The following is a 12,702-nucleotide window of genomic DNA, read 5'->3' on the forward strand; positions in this document are numbered from 1 at the left end:
CAACACAAAAGGGTGGTATATATATAATGTTTTGTCTCAACAACCTCGCTCATTACACCACAATTTCCATCTACGTGTAAAGTAATGACCCCACACAATGGCTGTAAACGAGTCGAATCTAGATTCAAACATTATTGAACTCAACTTAAGAAGTTTAGAATTGAGTTATTTTCGTTTCGAAAGTTCGTAAATTTAAATTTATCAAGTTCGATTCAAATTAAAAATATTTTAAATTCGAAACATTATTAGGTTTAACACAATTGAACTTTAAACTCCTGATTTGAGTTTGAACTCTTGCGAGTTGCAACACCGAGTTGGGTCAGCCTCACCTCGCTCTTACTTTCCACCTTTTTTCATGTTTCTCTGGTCAAAGCGTTTCGAGTTTATGTAGATCCGAGATCCCCCACAGCGAGAATCGTAGGAATAATCTGGCAGATCAGCTCAGGATTTTGAAATTTTAGTTCAACTTTTTTTTTATTATAAAAAAATGGATTTAAATTAAATTTGAGAATAATTTGGAAACGAATCTAACTCTCCTTTTAAGAGTGCTGTTGTGTTATCCGACTGTTCTTCAGTCATGCCTGGTTATTACTTGATCTGAGGAGCTTGGTGGTTTTCTTGTGCGGATCGTTCTTCTACAGCTCTTGATTTCTTCGTTGGTGAGATCTTTCCTCGTTCAACTCTGTTATTTGATTTTGTTTTTCGTTTGATTTGTTTTTTGCATTTGGTCAAGTTTTGCTTTGGAGTTTCTAATTTCTTATTCTTGATCTGTCATTTTCTTATGTTAAATCGTGTTTTTGTCTTCGCATATCTGAAATTTCTTTCCTGTGAACTATAAGAATCTCTCGATTCAATCCGTTTCTAGGTTTTTCTTTTTCCAGTATTTGATTTTGTTTTTCGTTTGATTTGTTTTTTGCATTTGGTCAAGTTTTGCTTTGGAATTTCTAATTTCTTATTCTTGATCTGTCATTTTCTTATGTTAAATCGTGTTTTTGTCTTCGCATATCTGAAATTTCTTTCCTGTGAACTGTAGGAATCTATAGATTTATTTGCAATATATATTCAAAATGCTATTCATCCATTAATAAATAATCTCGTTCTATCCTGTAATCTAGTTTTGATTATGTATTAATAGTAGGTGTATCTCTGTGATTGTTTAGTATTTTTATTTTGGTGCATCTTCTGTCTTTTTTGGATTCCTTTTTCATAGTTCCTCATAGCTTCGGCTATAGATGATTACTTGAGATCATGTCCTTATTTTCGATCCCATAAGGCGTATAGGGGGCGGGCTCGACAGAGTGGTGTCAAGGAGACTAGACTTAGAGTTTGTACGTTGAATGTAGGCACATTAAATGCTAGGCTGTTGGAGCTGACCGACGTACTAAGTAATAGGAAAATAGATTTTGCATGTATTCAAGAGACTAGGTGGAAAGGGGCTCGCGCCAGAGAGTGTAACAGGTACAAACTATGGTGTTCAGGCGTAGATAACGCTAGAAATGGGGTGGGTATCTTGGTATCCTCTAGGCTTAAGGAAAATGTAGTTGAAGTTTATAGATACAGTGATAGGATCATGATAATTAAGGTTATTATAGAAGTGGAAGAGGTGAATGTCCTTTTAGTGTACGCCCCACACATTCGCCTAGGAGAGGGGGAGAAATGCTGCTTCTGGGATTCGTTAGATGATGTTCTTAGGAGCATTCCTGTGGACCAAAGAGTTTTCATAGGGGGAGACTTCAATGGCCATATAAGTAGTGCAATCGACGGGTATGACGGTGTTCATGGGGGTTTTAGTTTTGGTAGTAGGAAGGAAGAGGGGCGTACGTTGCTTGAATTTGGTACTGCATATGATATGGTGGTCACTAACTCCTTCTTTAACAAGAGAGATGTGAACTTGATTACGTTCCATAGCGGGGGACATTGTACCCAAATCGACTACGTCCTGGTTCGAGATCGAGATCGTTGGGCTTGTATTGACTGTAAGGTGTTCCCTGAAGAGACATGTGCATTACAACATAAATTGTTGGTTTTGGTGTTATGCGTACGCCACGGGCAGAGCACCCATAGGAAGGCTAAATTAGGTAAACCTACGATCCTTTGGAAGAACTTACATGGAGCGACTGCTGATGACTTTAGGAGTAATGTTTTGTCTCTTACAGGTTTTGGAACTACAAACTCGAATAATGCATATATGTTATGGAAAAATATGTCAATTTCCATCAGAGAGGTGGGCAAAAACACCCTTGGGTTGTCGACAGGGAAGGTCAAGGAGCATAAAGAATTGTGGTGGTGGAACGAAGAAGTCCAAGCTAAGGTGAAGACAAAGCAAACTTGCTTCAAGGAGTTTCTACAATGCAATGACGACGAAGAGAGATTGAGAGCTAAACAAAGATACAAGGGGGAAAAGCGGGAAGCCAAGAAAACAGTGGCTAAAGCAAAGGATAAGGCATACGAGGTAATGTACAAGAGATTAGACACCAAGGAAGGACAAAACGACATCTTCAAGCTTGCAAAATCCAGGGAGAATAGGAAAAATGATCTAGGTAGCATTAGGTATATTAAGGACAACAATGATGTTCTTTTAGTGAAAGATCATGATATTAAGAGGGTTTGGGGTAGTTACTTCTTTGGCTTATTTAATGACGGTGCCTCTCCCTGTACAGATAGAACTGTTGATGGGTCAGCCGACCATCATACTATGGCCAATGACTGCCCTACAAGTAGGATTGGGAGTGAGAAAGTCAAAATGGCTCTTAGAAAGATGGGGAGGGACAAAGCTGTCGGTCCATATCAAATTCCTATCACTGTGTGGTTGGCCCTAGGAGAAGAGGGAGTTAAGTGGTTGACAAACATCTTTAATATTATTTTAGAGACTGCCAAAATACAGAGGAGTGGAGAGAGTCTACGGTAATACCAATCTATAAGAATAAATGAGATTCCCAACGTTGTGGTAACTACAGAGGTATTAAACTACTCAGTCATACCATGAAGCTATGGGAAAGGGTGATAGAGGCTATGTTGAGACAAGTTATTAGGGTTTCGGAAAACCAATTTGGCTTTATGCCAGGCAGGTCTACTACGGATGTGATTCATCTACTTCGACGGCTTATGGAGAAATACAGGGGGAAAAATAGAGATCTTCACATGGCGTTCATTGACCTTGAGAAAGCGTATGATAGCGTTCCCCGTGATACGATCTGAAAGACCTTAGAAACGAGACGAATCTCATCTGCTTATATCCGGGCGATTCGTGATATATATTGTAGATCTACTACATACATCAGGACTACAGTTGGCGACATAAAGGCATTCCCGGTGGAAATCGGACTCCACCAGGGGTCGGCTCTTAGCCCTTACATATTCGCCTTGATTATGGACGACATTTATTGTGCGACACCAGATGGTGTCCCATGGTGTATGCTTTTCGCTAACGACATTGTCCTAGTTGCTGAAATAAAAACTGAGCTGAATAGTAGATTGGCTACCTAGAAGACTGCTTTGGAAGAAAAAGGTCTAAGGATCAATATTGAAAAGACATAGTATATATGTTCAAACTTCAGTGGGAACCAAAATGATGAAGATGTAGAAGTATGCATCGAAGGACACGTTCTCCCCTCAAAGGATTGTTTCAAGTATCTAGGGTCTATGATACATAAAGATGGAAGTGTAGATGATGACGTTACACACTGTATAAAAGCAGGATGGCTAAAGTGGAGGGCTGCTACTGGAGTTTTGTGTGACAAGAAGGTGCCTCTAAAACTTAAGGGAAAATTTTATAGAATGACAATTAGACTAGTGCTGTTGTATGGATCAGAATGTTGGGCAATCAAGAAGGATCACATAAGGAGGATGAAGGCCGCAGAAATGAGAATGCTTCGATGGGCATGTGGTAGGACTCTGTGGGACATGACACCAAACTCTGCAATTAGGATGTCCTTGGGGTGGTGACTGTATCCGAAAAATTGAAGGAGGTAAGACTACGGTGGTTTGGGCATGTCCTTAGGCGACAACTGTCGGATGCGGTTATAAGGGTAGAGTCGATTACAGTAGAGGGTGCCAGAAGGAGAGGACGACGAAGGAGGAAGTGGTTAGAGTGCTTGAGATCATATTTGAAGGATTTAGCCCTTACCGAGGACATGACCTCTGATAGGAAAGTATGGAGACTTAAGACCAGGGTAGCCGAGTTGTGTGGGTCACATCCATAGGGTGTAGCATCTTTTTCTTCTTTTTAATGCCTTTGTAGTAATTTCCATGACTTCTACTTTTTATACGTTTCTGTCATTGGAATTTATGAAGGATTAGAATTAGGGTAGCGGAGTAGTGTTGCTTTAGTTTAGGTTTTAACCCATTTGACTTTATTACTTCTCATAGCTAGCTATCGATGACTTCTGTGTATCATTCTCTTCATGTTTCCTCTTTTTAAATTTAGCCGGGAATTACGTTACTTTCTATATGCAGAGATTTTTACACAGAGATTTATTTGCAGGAATTACTTCCCATTACAGACACACGTATAAAGATTGCATATGATGACTGTTCAACTATGTATTTATTTATTTATTTATACATGCATTGGATTTTTATCTTTATTTTTAATTTTCTGACTGCCAGAGGTCTTTTGCAGAAGCTGTTTTTAACCTGGCGTTGGGGGCAGCCTACTATCCTACCTACCCTTTATCCCATTACATATGGGAATAGGGTTTTATTATTGTTGTTGTTGAACTTTAAACTCAAACTTAATTCAAACTCAAACATAAACCTTAAGGACAAAAAATCTTATATTACATTTTTATAAAAATAATACATAAATATTAATTTTATTAATAATTTTTTTTATTTTGAATTGTAACGATTAAAAGCTAAAAATAACAAAGCCTTACAACATATTCAAACTCATATTATCATCATCGTATTAATATTATTATTAATTTTGAATTGTTCGTCAGCTTTTGAAATTAAGTAGCAATTAATTAGATTTAATTTGTTAAAAATTTGATCAAATTCAAGCTCGAGTCAAATGTGAGCTCAAACCAAACTCATTTAATTTAAATATTAATTAAATTTAAATCAAATTGAAATTACTCATTTACAGAAGTACCCCACAGGGCCCACACCCACCCTCCCCTGTCATTTTTCTGTTCGAATAGCGTTCCATACTTTTAGCAGTTTACATGTTTTTCCAAGGTTAATTTATAATATTTTGACACGTGTACGAAATCATTGCTTTATCATTGTTTCTTTTCCCCTTGGATTTAGGGTCATGACATTGTAGTTGATATCTTACCACCTCGGTATCGACTCTACAGCTTAGGAACAATATTTTAGTCTTAAATCAATTTTAAATCATTCATATTAGTATTTATTTTATTCATATTAATTGATAAATTTTTTAATATTTAAATTAATTTTATATATTTTGATTTTCAACATTTTTGTTTATTTATAATTTATATTCAAAAAAAAAATTTAAACATTCATTTAAACGGAGCAGTGAAATTAGATAGATGGAAGGCAAAACTGGTTGTATTTAGAGTTACAACAAAGTCAGCATGAGCATGGAGTTTAGGTTCATGTTAGTTTAGTTAATTGATTAATTAAGGCCAACTATTGGTATCCTTAAAAAGATTTCCAAATTGAAGTTGTTTGTAATATTTAAATAAATGATTAGTTACAAGTAATTTTTTTTTAATTGCACGTTATATCTTCTAACGTAGAAGGCCTCCCCACCAACCCAATTAAGAAATTAAATTAAATAAAGGATTATTGATATTGCTTAAACTGCTGGTTACTTCAATTTTAAGGACATTATCAATTTAGTTACTCAAGAAATTGTTTTCTGCAATTAAATCATTCAATTTTTATCAGAGAAATCTTCGATTATCTATCAGTCTAAGTTTATAGCTATTTATTGAACACATATTTAGTTAAAAATATAATTATTTTAAATTTTAAATTTCAAATAATTTATTGAGTGAATAGAACTCCACCCAAACGTGACGATAACGTTGAGACTTAATTCACAATCACATGCAGAGACAGCCGTCAATATCATTGGGTAGAGGCAGAGGCAGAGGCAGAGGCAGGGATCATTTATTTATGGGTAAATTACATATTTAGTATTTAAGCTATCAGTTTGGTCTATTTTAGTACCTAAACTTTCAATTTTTTTCAAAAACATACCTAAAGTTTATTTTTGTTTCATTTTAATACCCCATTGTTAAAATCTTAACGTGTTCAGTACTAAACTATCAGTTTTAATCTATTTTAGTACCTAAATTTTCAAATTTCTTAACTTAAGTATGATTTAGGTACTAAATGTGTTTTGGTACCTAGACTTTCATTTTTTTTTCAAAATTTAACGGCATTTACTAAAATTAGAGATGGGTATACAGACTACCCGCTCGTTTAGCCTACGGGTTTTGACGGTGCGGGCTTAAACAGAGCGGTTTAAAAAGCTCGTAATCATAAACGGTCTTGAATTCTAAGGCCCGTGGCCCGTACCATTTAACCCGCGGGCTAACGGGCTTACCCGCGACCCGTTAAATAACAACAATTTTAAATGCTTTAAATGCAATAAAAAATAATGTTCTAATTTGCTACACCTTTAAAAATGATCCAACAACTTGAAAAGTCCATTACACTATTAAGTCTCAATAAGTCTCAAGATAAACAAGTAAATAAATAACACCATAATACCATTAAGTCTCAATAAGTCTAAAATAAAAAAAAATGCCATAACACTAATAATAAGTCTCAATAAGAAAAATCAACATCAATAATATTCAATGTTTTTTGAATCCTTGGATGTAGTTGAATCTTCCATTTTTCCAATAACCGGAGACTTGTCCACTTCATATACAATATAAGAAAAATCATAATATATTAGACAATTTAAATTTTGAAATCAAAAGTAAATTTATAAAGAAACAATTTTACTAAACATTAAGAATTGTAATATTTACCTTCAACCTCAAATCCTAACAACCAATTTTTGGTACATATTCCGGAAGGAGACAACTTCGGTATTTGTTGAGAACACCGTGACAATTGTAATATAGTTTAGGATTTAGGGCAACCATGACAAGTTTTAATGTGCTAATCGTGTAAGGGCTCTACCCACTTTTGAATTAATACATTATAATCCTCAAATATAGTTTATTATTTTAATTTTTCACTCCAATTTTATGCATTTTTTTATCACTGCCTGAGTTTTATATATTATTTGCATATTTGCATATTTTGTTACTTTACCTTTTTAATTTAATTATTATATTTATACATGGTTTAATACTTTGATTTGTTTTTTTCTTTCTGTTTTTTAAAGTATATGTATATAGTTTTTCTTATGATTAATTATTGGAGTATAATAAACGTTTTATGGCTTATATATATATATATTGATGGTATTAATTATAAATGGTAAATACATATATAAAAAGATGGAAATCTTTTTGCTTATGTTATCATATTACGTTACCATATGTATAATTAATATGCTCGAACTTCAAAATTGGATATCATCAAATTAAAACGTGAATTGGGCTTCATATTTCAGTGCACATAAAACATAATTGGACTATGGCTAAAAGGCACATAAAACTTGAATTGGGCTAAACGTGAGTTGTCTTCCGTAAAACATAAAATAAATTGAAAAAAATAATTAAATTAGGTGGGCTACCCTCAGAGCCCGGGTATACCCATTAAAACCACGGGTTTAACGGTTCGGGCTAATAAGCCTGCAATTTAAATGAGCTTTACTTTTTGAGGCCCGAAGCCCACACGGGCCGTGGGTTATACAGGTAGCCCACGGGCCTTAGCCCATATACCCAACTCTAATTATATGAAACAAAAACTAAACTTTAGGTATGATTTTGAAAAAATTGAAAGTTTAGGTACTAAAACGGATCAAAACTGATTGTTTAGGTACTAAATGTTTAGGTTACCCTTATTTAATTATTTATTTTTTTGCTCATTCATTGATATTTACCACGTCAATAATTATTATTATTAATGAAATCAGCCCTACTTCTTGTTTTTAGGTGCAAATTTATATTATGCCGTACAAGACATTCACAATGACTTTATATATATATATATATATATCGACTTTTAACTCTGTGTTAGTGTCACCAACCTCTCCTTTTAGTAGTAAATTTTACGTATAATTAAAGAAAATGATTATTTAGTGAGATTATTTTACTCTAAAAAATGAATATACACAATAAATGTTACTATGGGTCATACCGGATACTGTACTTGAAAAATATTGAGATTGGATAAATATAAATCGTACTTAATTGGGTAAGCTGTATGTATAGTCATTAAACTATGGGAGTGATTCTATTTTGACCACTAAATTATGAAATTTATCAATCAAATCATTTAATTATTTAAATGATATCAATCCAGCTATTGACCCTTTAATTGTTGACAAAAATGCCGACATGATAATTAAATAAATTTGTATAATTACACGTTCAATCCTCATTACTTATATATTCTATCAATTTGATTGAAATTCAATTTAATTCATAGTAATGAGGACCAAATTAATATAATGGATAAGTAATAGGAATCAAATGTGATTATACAAAGTTAATTAATTGTCACATCAACATTTCCATCTATAGTTAATACTCAATGACTTAATTAATACCATTTAAATATTTTTTTGAAACGATACTATTTAAATATTTAAATGATTTTTGAGAAAATTAATAATTTAATAATCAAAATACAACCTTATATATTATAATGATTTAGTCAGATAACAACTTCAATCTCAACTATTGGTAACAATGCTTTGCATGGAAAAAAAGAAAGTGAATTTAAATATCCAACATTCAAGATTTCTTATTTGAATTTGCTTGGAATCCGAAAAAATTAATATAAAATATAAAAATCCAAATGGAAACTTAAATATTAGGGTTGAAAAATACTTTAATGTAGAGAGGGTTTAGCATTAATATCTCACCGTGATGAATTCACGTCTTGTTATTTATTTTGATATCTCATTTTTTAAGTAATTATTTATTTTATTGATTGTATTTATCTTGAAATTTTGTTTATATGTATTTTATATTTGAATTATTATTGTATGTATATCCATTCTAAAAGTTATTTATGAATCTATACCATTATCTGTCGAATCTATATCCCTCTCATCAGAATTCACAAGTAAATCATCATTGTCTATGCTATAAAATGTTATAATATGTATAAGATATGGTTAGCTAAGCTGTTTTGGTCCAACGTTATTGTCCTCACCAAACCTACAACCTCTCATTACATAAAATTTACTAATATCTACTCTCTCAATAATGATTAATGATGGCGACCTCTGAACCTCATTTGCTCATAAATTATTCCTTTTTAATAATTAATGTTAATAGTTATGAATAATTTATAAGTTTTTATTTAATTAAGGGTTTAATGATGTATACTTTGAGACAATGTCATTGAATAATTAGATGACGATATTTCAATTACTTTTTTTTAAAAATAAGTACAAATAAATTTTGAAATAATATTATTCTATTCACTAATTATATATAGAATTTATATGCTATTTAAATATTAAATATAAATCACTAACAAATATAATAACCTTAAATAGTAAATCCTAAAACCAGATTCATGCACTGGACCTGGAGGATTACAACGTGACACCAAATACAATATGAGTTGCATTCAATTATTATGTAAAACCGGTTAACGATAGATATTGCTTCTTCTTCCGCAATCGCTTGCTCCCATCCATTTTTGGATGTCATTTGAAGTCTTTTTGTAAAGGCAAATGCTTCAACAGTTTTAGCCTGTTAGCATGATGAGTCAGCAACAATGCACATGCTGCTCATACTGTTGTGTGTACTTAGTTTACATGGTGTGTTAGTTAGCAGCCTCTTGAAGTTGTTAGTGGCAGTTTAGGTTGTTAACATCAGTTGTGCAATCTGTTAGGCAATCTGTTAGGCTTATGTTAGTTCTTAGAAGATGCATATAAACAGCAGAAGCATTGTATCTCAACACAGTTTTTCACAATCATAAATGCAAGAATAATTCTCCTTCATCTCCTTTTCTCAATATGGTATCATTCGCCAAACGGTCGTGACCTTGTTATTTGTCCGCTGCATCTTTTCCTCCTCCGTTGCCGCCGGCTTTGTTTCCAGCACCGCTTAAAATGGAAGGCCGCCGGCGTACGAAAACTAAACCAGTCTGTTGGAATCATTCGTTTCTTTTTTGTCCGTTCTCAAGATCTCTCGCGATAGCCCAAGCAGATCTGATTAACAACAGCCCTGAAATCAAAGAGTCGTCCCCTAAAGTACCAAAACTCAGTCAAAACGGAGTACATGAAGTTATCCAAGGTTCAGTCACGCTCTTGAAAGTAAAAAGACTCTCTGAAAAAGCTGTTTTGCCGTCTAGAGGCTCTGCTCTTGCCGCAGGCTACGATCTGTCAAGTGCAACGGATACCAAAGTGCCTGCTAGAGGAAAAACATTGATTCCTACTGATCTAAGCATTTTAGTGCCTGAAGGAACCTATGGTCGCGTTGCACCAAGATCTGGTTTGGCTTGGAAGCATTCCATCGACGTGGGAGCTGGAGTAATCGATGTAGATTACAGGGGACCCCTTGGGGTGATTTTGTTCAACTATTCGGATGTTGGCTTTGAAGTGAAAGTGGGTGACAGAATTGCCCAATTGATTATTGAGAAGATCTTTACACCCGATATTTTGGAAGTTGAGGATTTGGATGCTACCACTAGAGGGACTGGGGGATTTGGCTCCACTGGTGTTTAAATCTATGGGTTTTAGGGCTCGTTTTAGAGGGCTAAGTTTGGTGGGCGGCTCTGGTTAAACAAAATGCTTTTCTTTTTACTTATGGATATTTTCTTTTGGAAGAAGCCATGAATGCATAATGATGTATTCGGTAATAGGCAGAGCAATGGAATTTTCCTGATGGGTAAATGGTGTAGCATAGTATTTTTTTTCTGGTCTTGTATAATTGAAAGAGCAATGAAGAAGAAAGAAATGAAGGTGAATAAGAAGAACGAAAGGAAGCATTGCACTTTTGATTTAAGTGAACGAAAGGAAGCATCAGCACTTTCGATTCAAGAAGAACGAAAGGAAGCATGGCACTTTCGATTCAAGTGAACGGAAGGAAGCATCCGCACTTTCGATTCAAGTGTTCATCTTTTCATCAAGAAGGTTGAATGTTAGAAGTTAGTTGTAATTAGTTTTTAGAGCTTTCTGTAATAGTGTGTTCAAGGTGAGAAGAGAAGAAGAAGAAGAAGAAAAAGTAGAGGGAATGTTAGCATGATGAGTCAGCAACAATGCACATGCTGCTCATACTGTTGTGTGTGTGTACTTAGTTTACATGGTGTGTTAGTTAGCAACCTCTTGAAGTTGTTAGTGGCAGTTTAGGTTGTTAACATCAGTTGTGCAATCTGTTAGACAATCTGTTAGGCTTATGTTAGTTCTTAGAAGATGTATAAACAGCAGAAGCATTGTATCTCAACACAGTTTTTCACAATCATAAATGCAAGTATAATTCTCCTTCATCTCCTTTTCTCAATATAGCCGAGTGTGGTCCATCTATATTTCGAGAAACCCCGCCAACCACTATTCCATTATGGTTCCTAGTCACAACTCCAGTTGTTGCGTTAACAACCATTCCATTATGGTCCCGAGTAGAGCCAAATTGAAAAGTTTGAAGTCCTTGAAACCCATACCTCCATCTTATTTAGCTCGATAATTTTTTTCCCAAGCAATGAGAGCCCATCCCTGAGCATCCTTTTTACCCGACCACCAATAGGACCTTATGCGCGAAGTGATTATATCAATAATTTCATTGGTAGGAGGTAACAAGTCATGATATAGGTGGGGAGGGCTTGGACGACGGGTTCGAGAAATACCTCGTCCATCGAAGGAAAGAAGGTTTGTGGTCTATCCTTGGATTCTTTTGACAACTTTATCGCAAAGGTATCCTAAGGAGTCGAGCTTATTGCGTCCTACCGTTAGAGGCAGTCCAAGATAGTGGATCGGATCAGCTTGCTCGTGCACTCCCAAAGCAAGCACAATGTTCCTTCGGTCTTCATTTCTTGTTTTTGTACTAAAGAAAATCATAGACTTTTCATAGTTGATTTTTTGCCCGGATAAGGATTCGTATAAATCTAGAACTTCTTGAGTGGTTTGGCGTCGTGCAAAGAATTCTTCATGAAGAGTAAGCTGTCATCCACGTAGAAGAGGTGATGAACCCTTGGGCCACAGATGATAGTTCGAATTCCTTTAATAGTACCACGACATCGCTCGTCAAGAAGGATAGCCGAAAGTTGTTGCGCTCAAAATAAAAATATATAAGGCCGAAGAGAATCGACTTGCCTGAGTCCTCTTTCCGAATTTATACATGTAGGTTCAGTTCTGGGCGTTTCGTTATTTCATTTAAAAAGTGTGGACTTAGGTATGTTGGCCTAATATTTCATATGTCCAGAACTAGCAGAACTCGCTACTACCTAAGAAGTTTAATTTCGATCGGTTGTGGGCATAACTATTCCATTCAACTTTAATTTGTTATCAATTTATTATTAAATTTTAAATATTTTAATTTTAACATTACATTTTTATATTAATTTTTGAATTAGTAAAGAAATTAAATAATTGATTTATATTTCTTTTCATTTAAAGTTTTTTTTAAAAAAATTGAGCGAACTTCT

General features: G+C 34.4%; 1 protein-coding gene across 1 annotated transcript; it reads left to right on the top strand.

The window, feature by feature from the left end:
* The first annotated feature begins 10,174 nt into the window (after nt 1-10,174).
* LOC120120432 (deoxyuridine 5'-triphosphate nucleotidohydrolase-like) lies at nt 10,175-10,789 on the top strand. Its single transcript, XM_039140075.1, has one exon. It carries the CDS (start codon nt 10,175-10,177, stop codon nt 10,787-10,789), a length of 615 nt encoding a protein of 204 aa, XP_038996006.1.
* The last annotated feature ends 1,913 nt before the right edge of the window (nt 10,790-12,702 follow it).

The sequence above is a fragment of the Hibiscus syriacus genome, unplaced genomic scaffold (assembly GCF_006381635.1).
Source record: "Hibiscus syriacus cultivar Baekdansim isolate YM2019G1 unplaced genomic scaffold, ASM638163v2 tig00110338_pilon, whole genome shotgun sequence".
Classification (NCBI taxonomy): Eukaryota; Viridiplantae; Streptophyta; class Magnoliopsida; order Malvales; family Malvaceae; genus Hibiscus; species Hibiscus syriacus.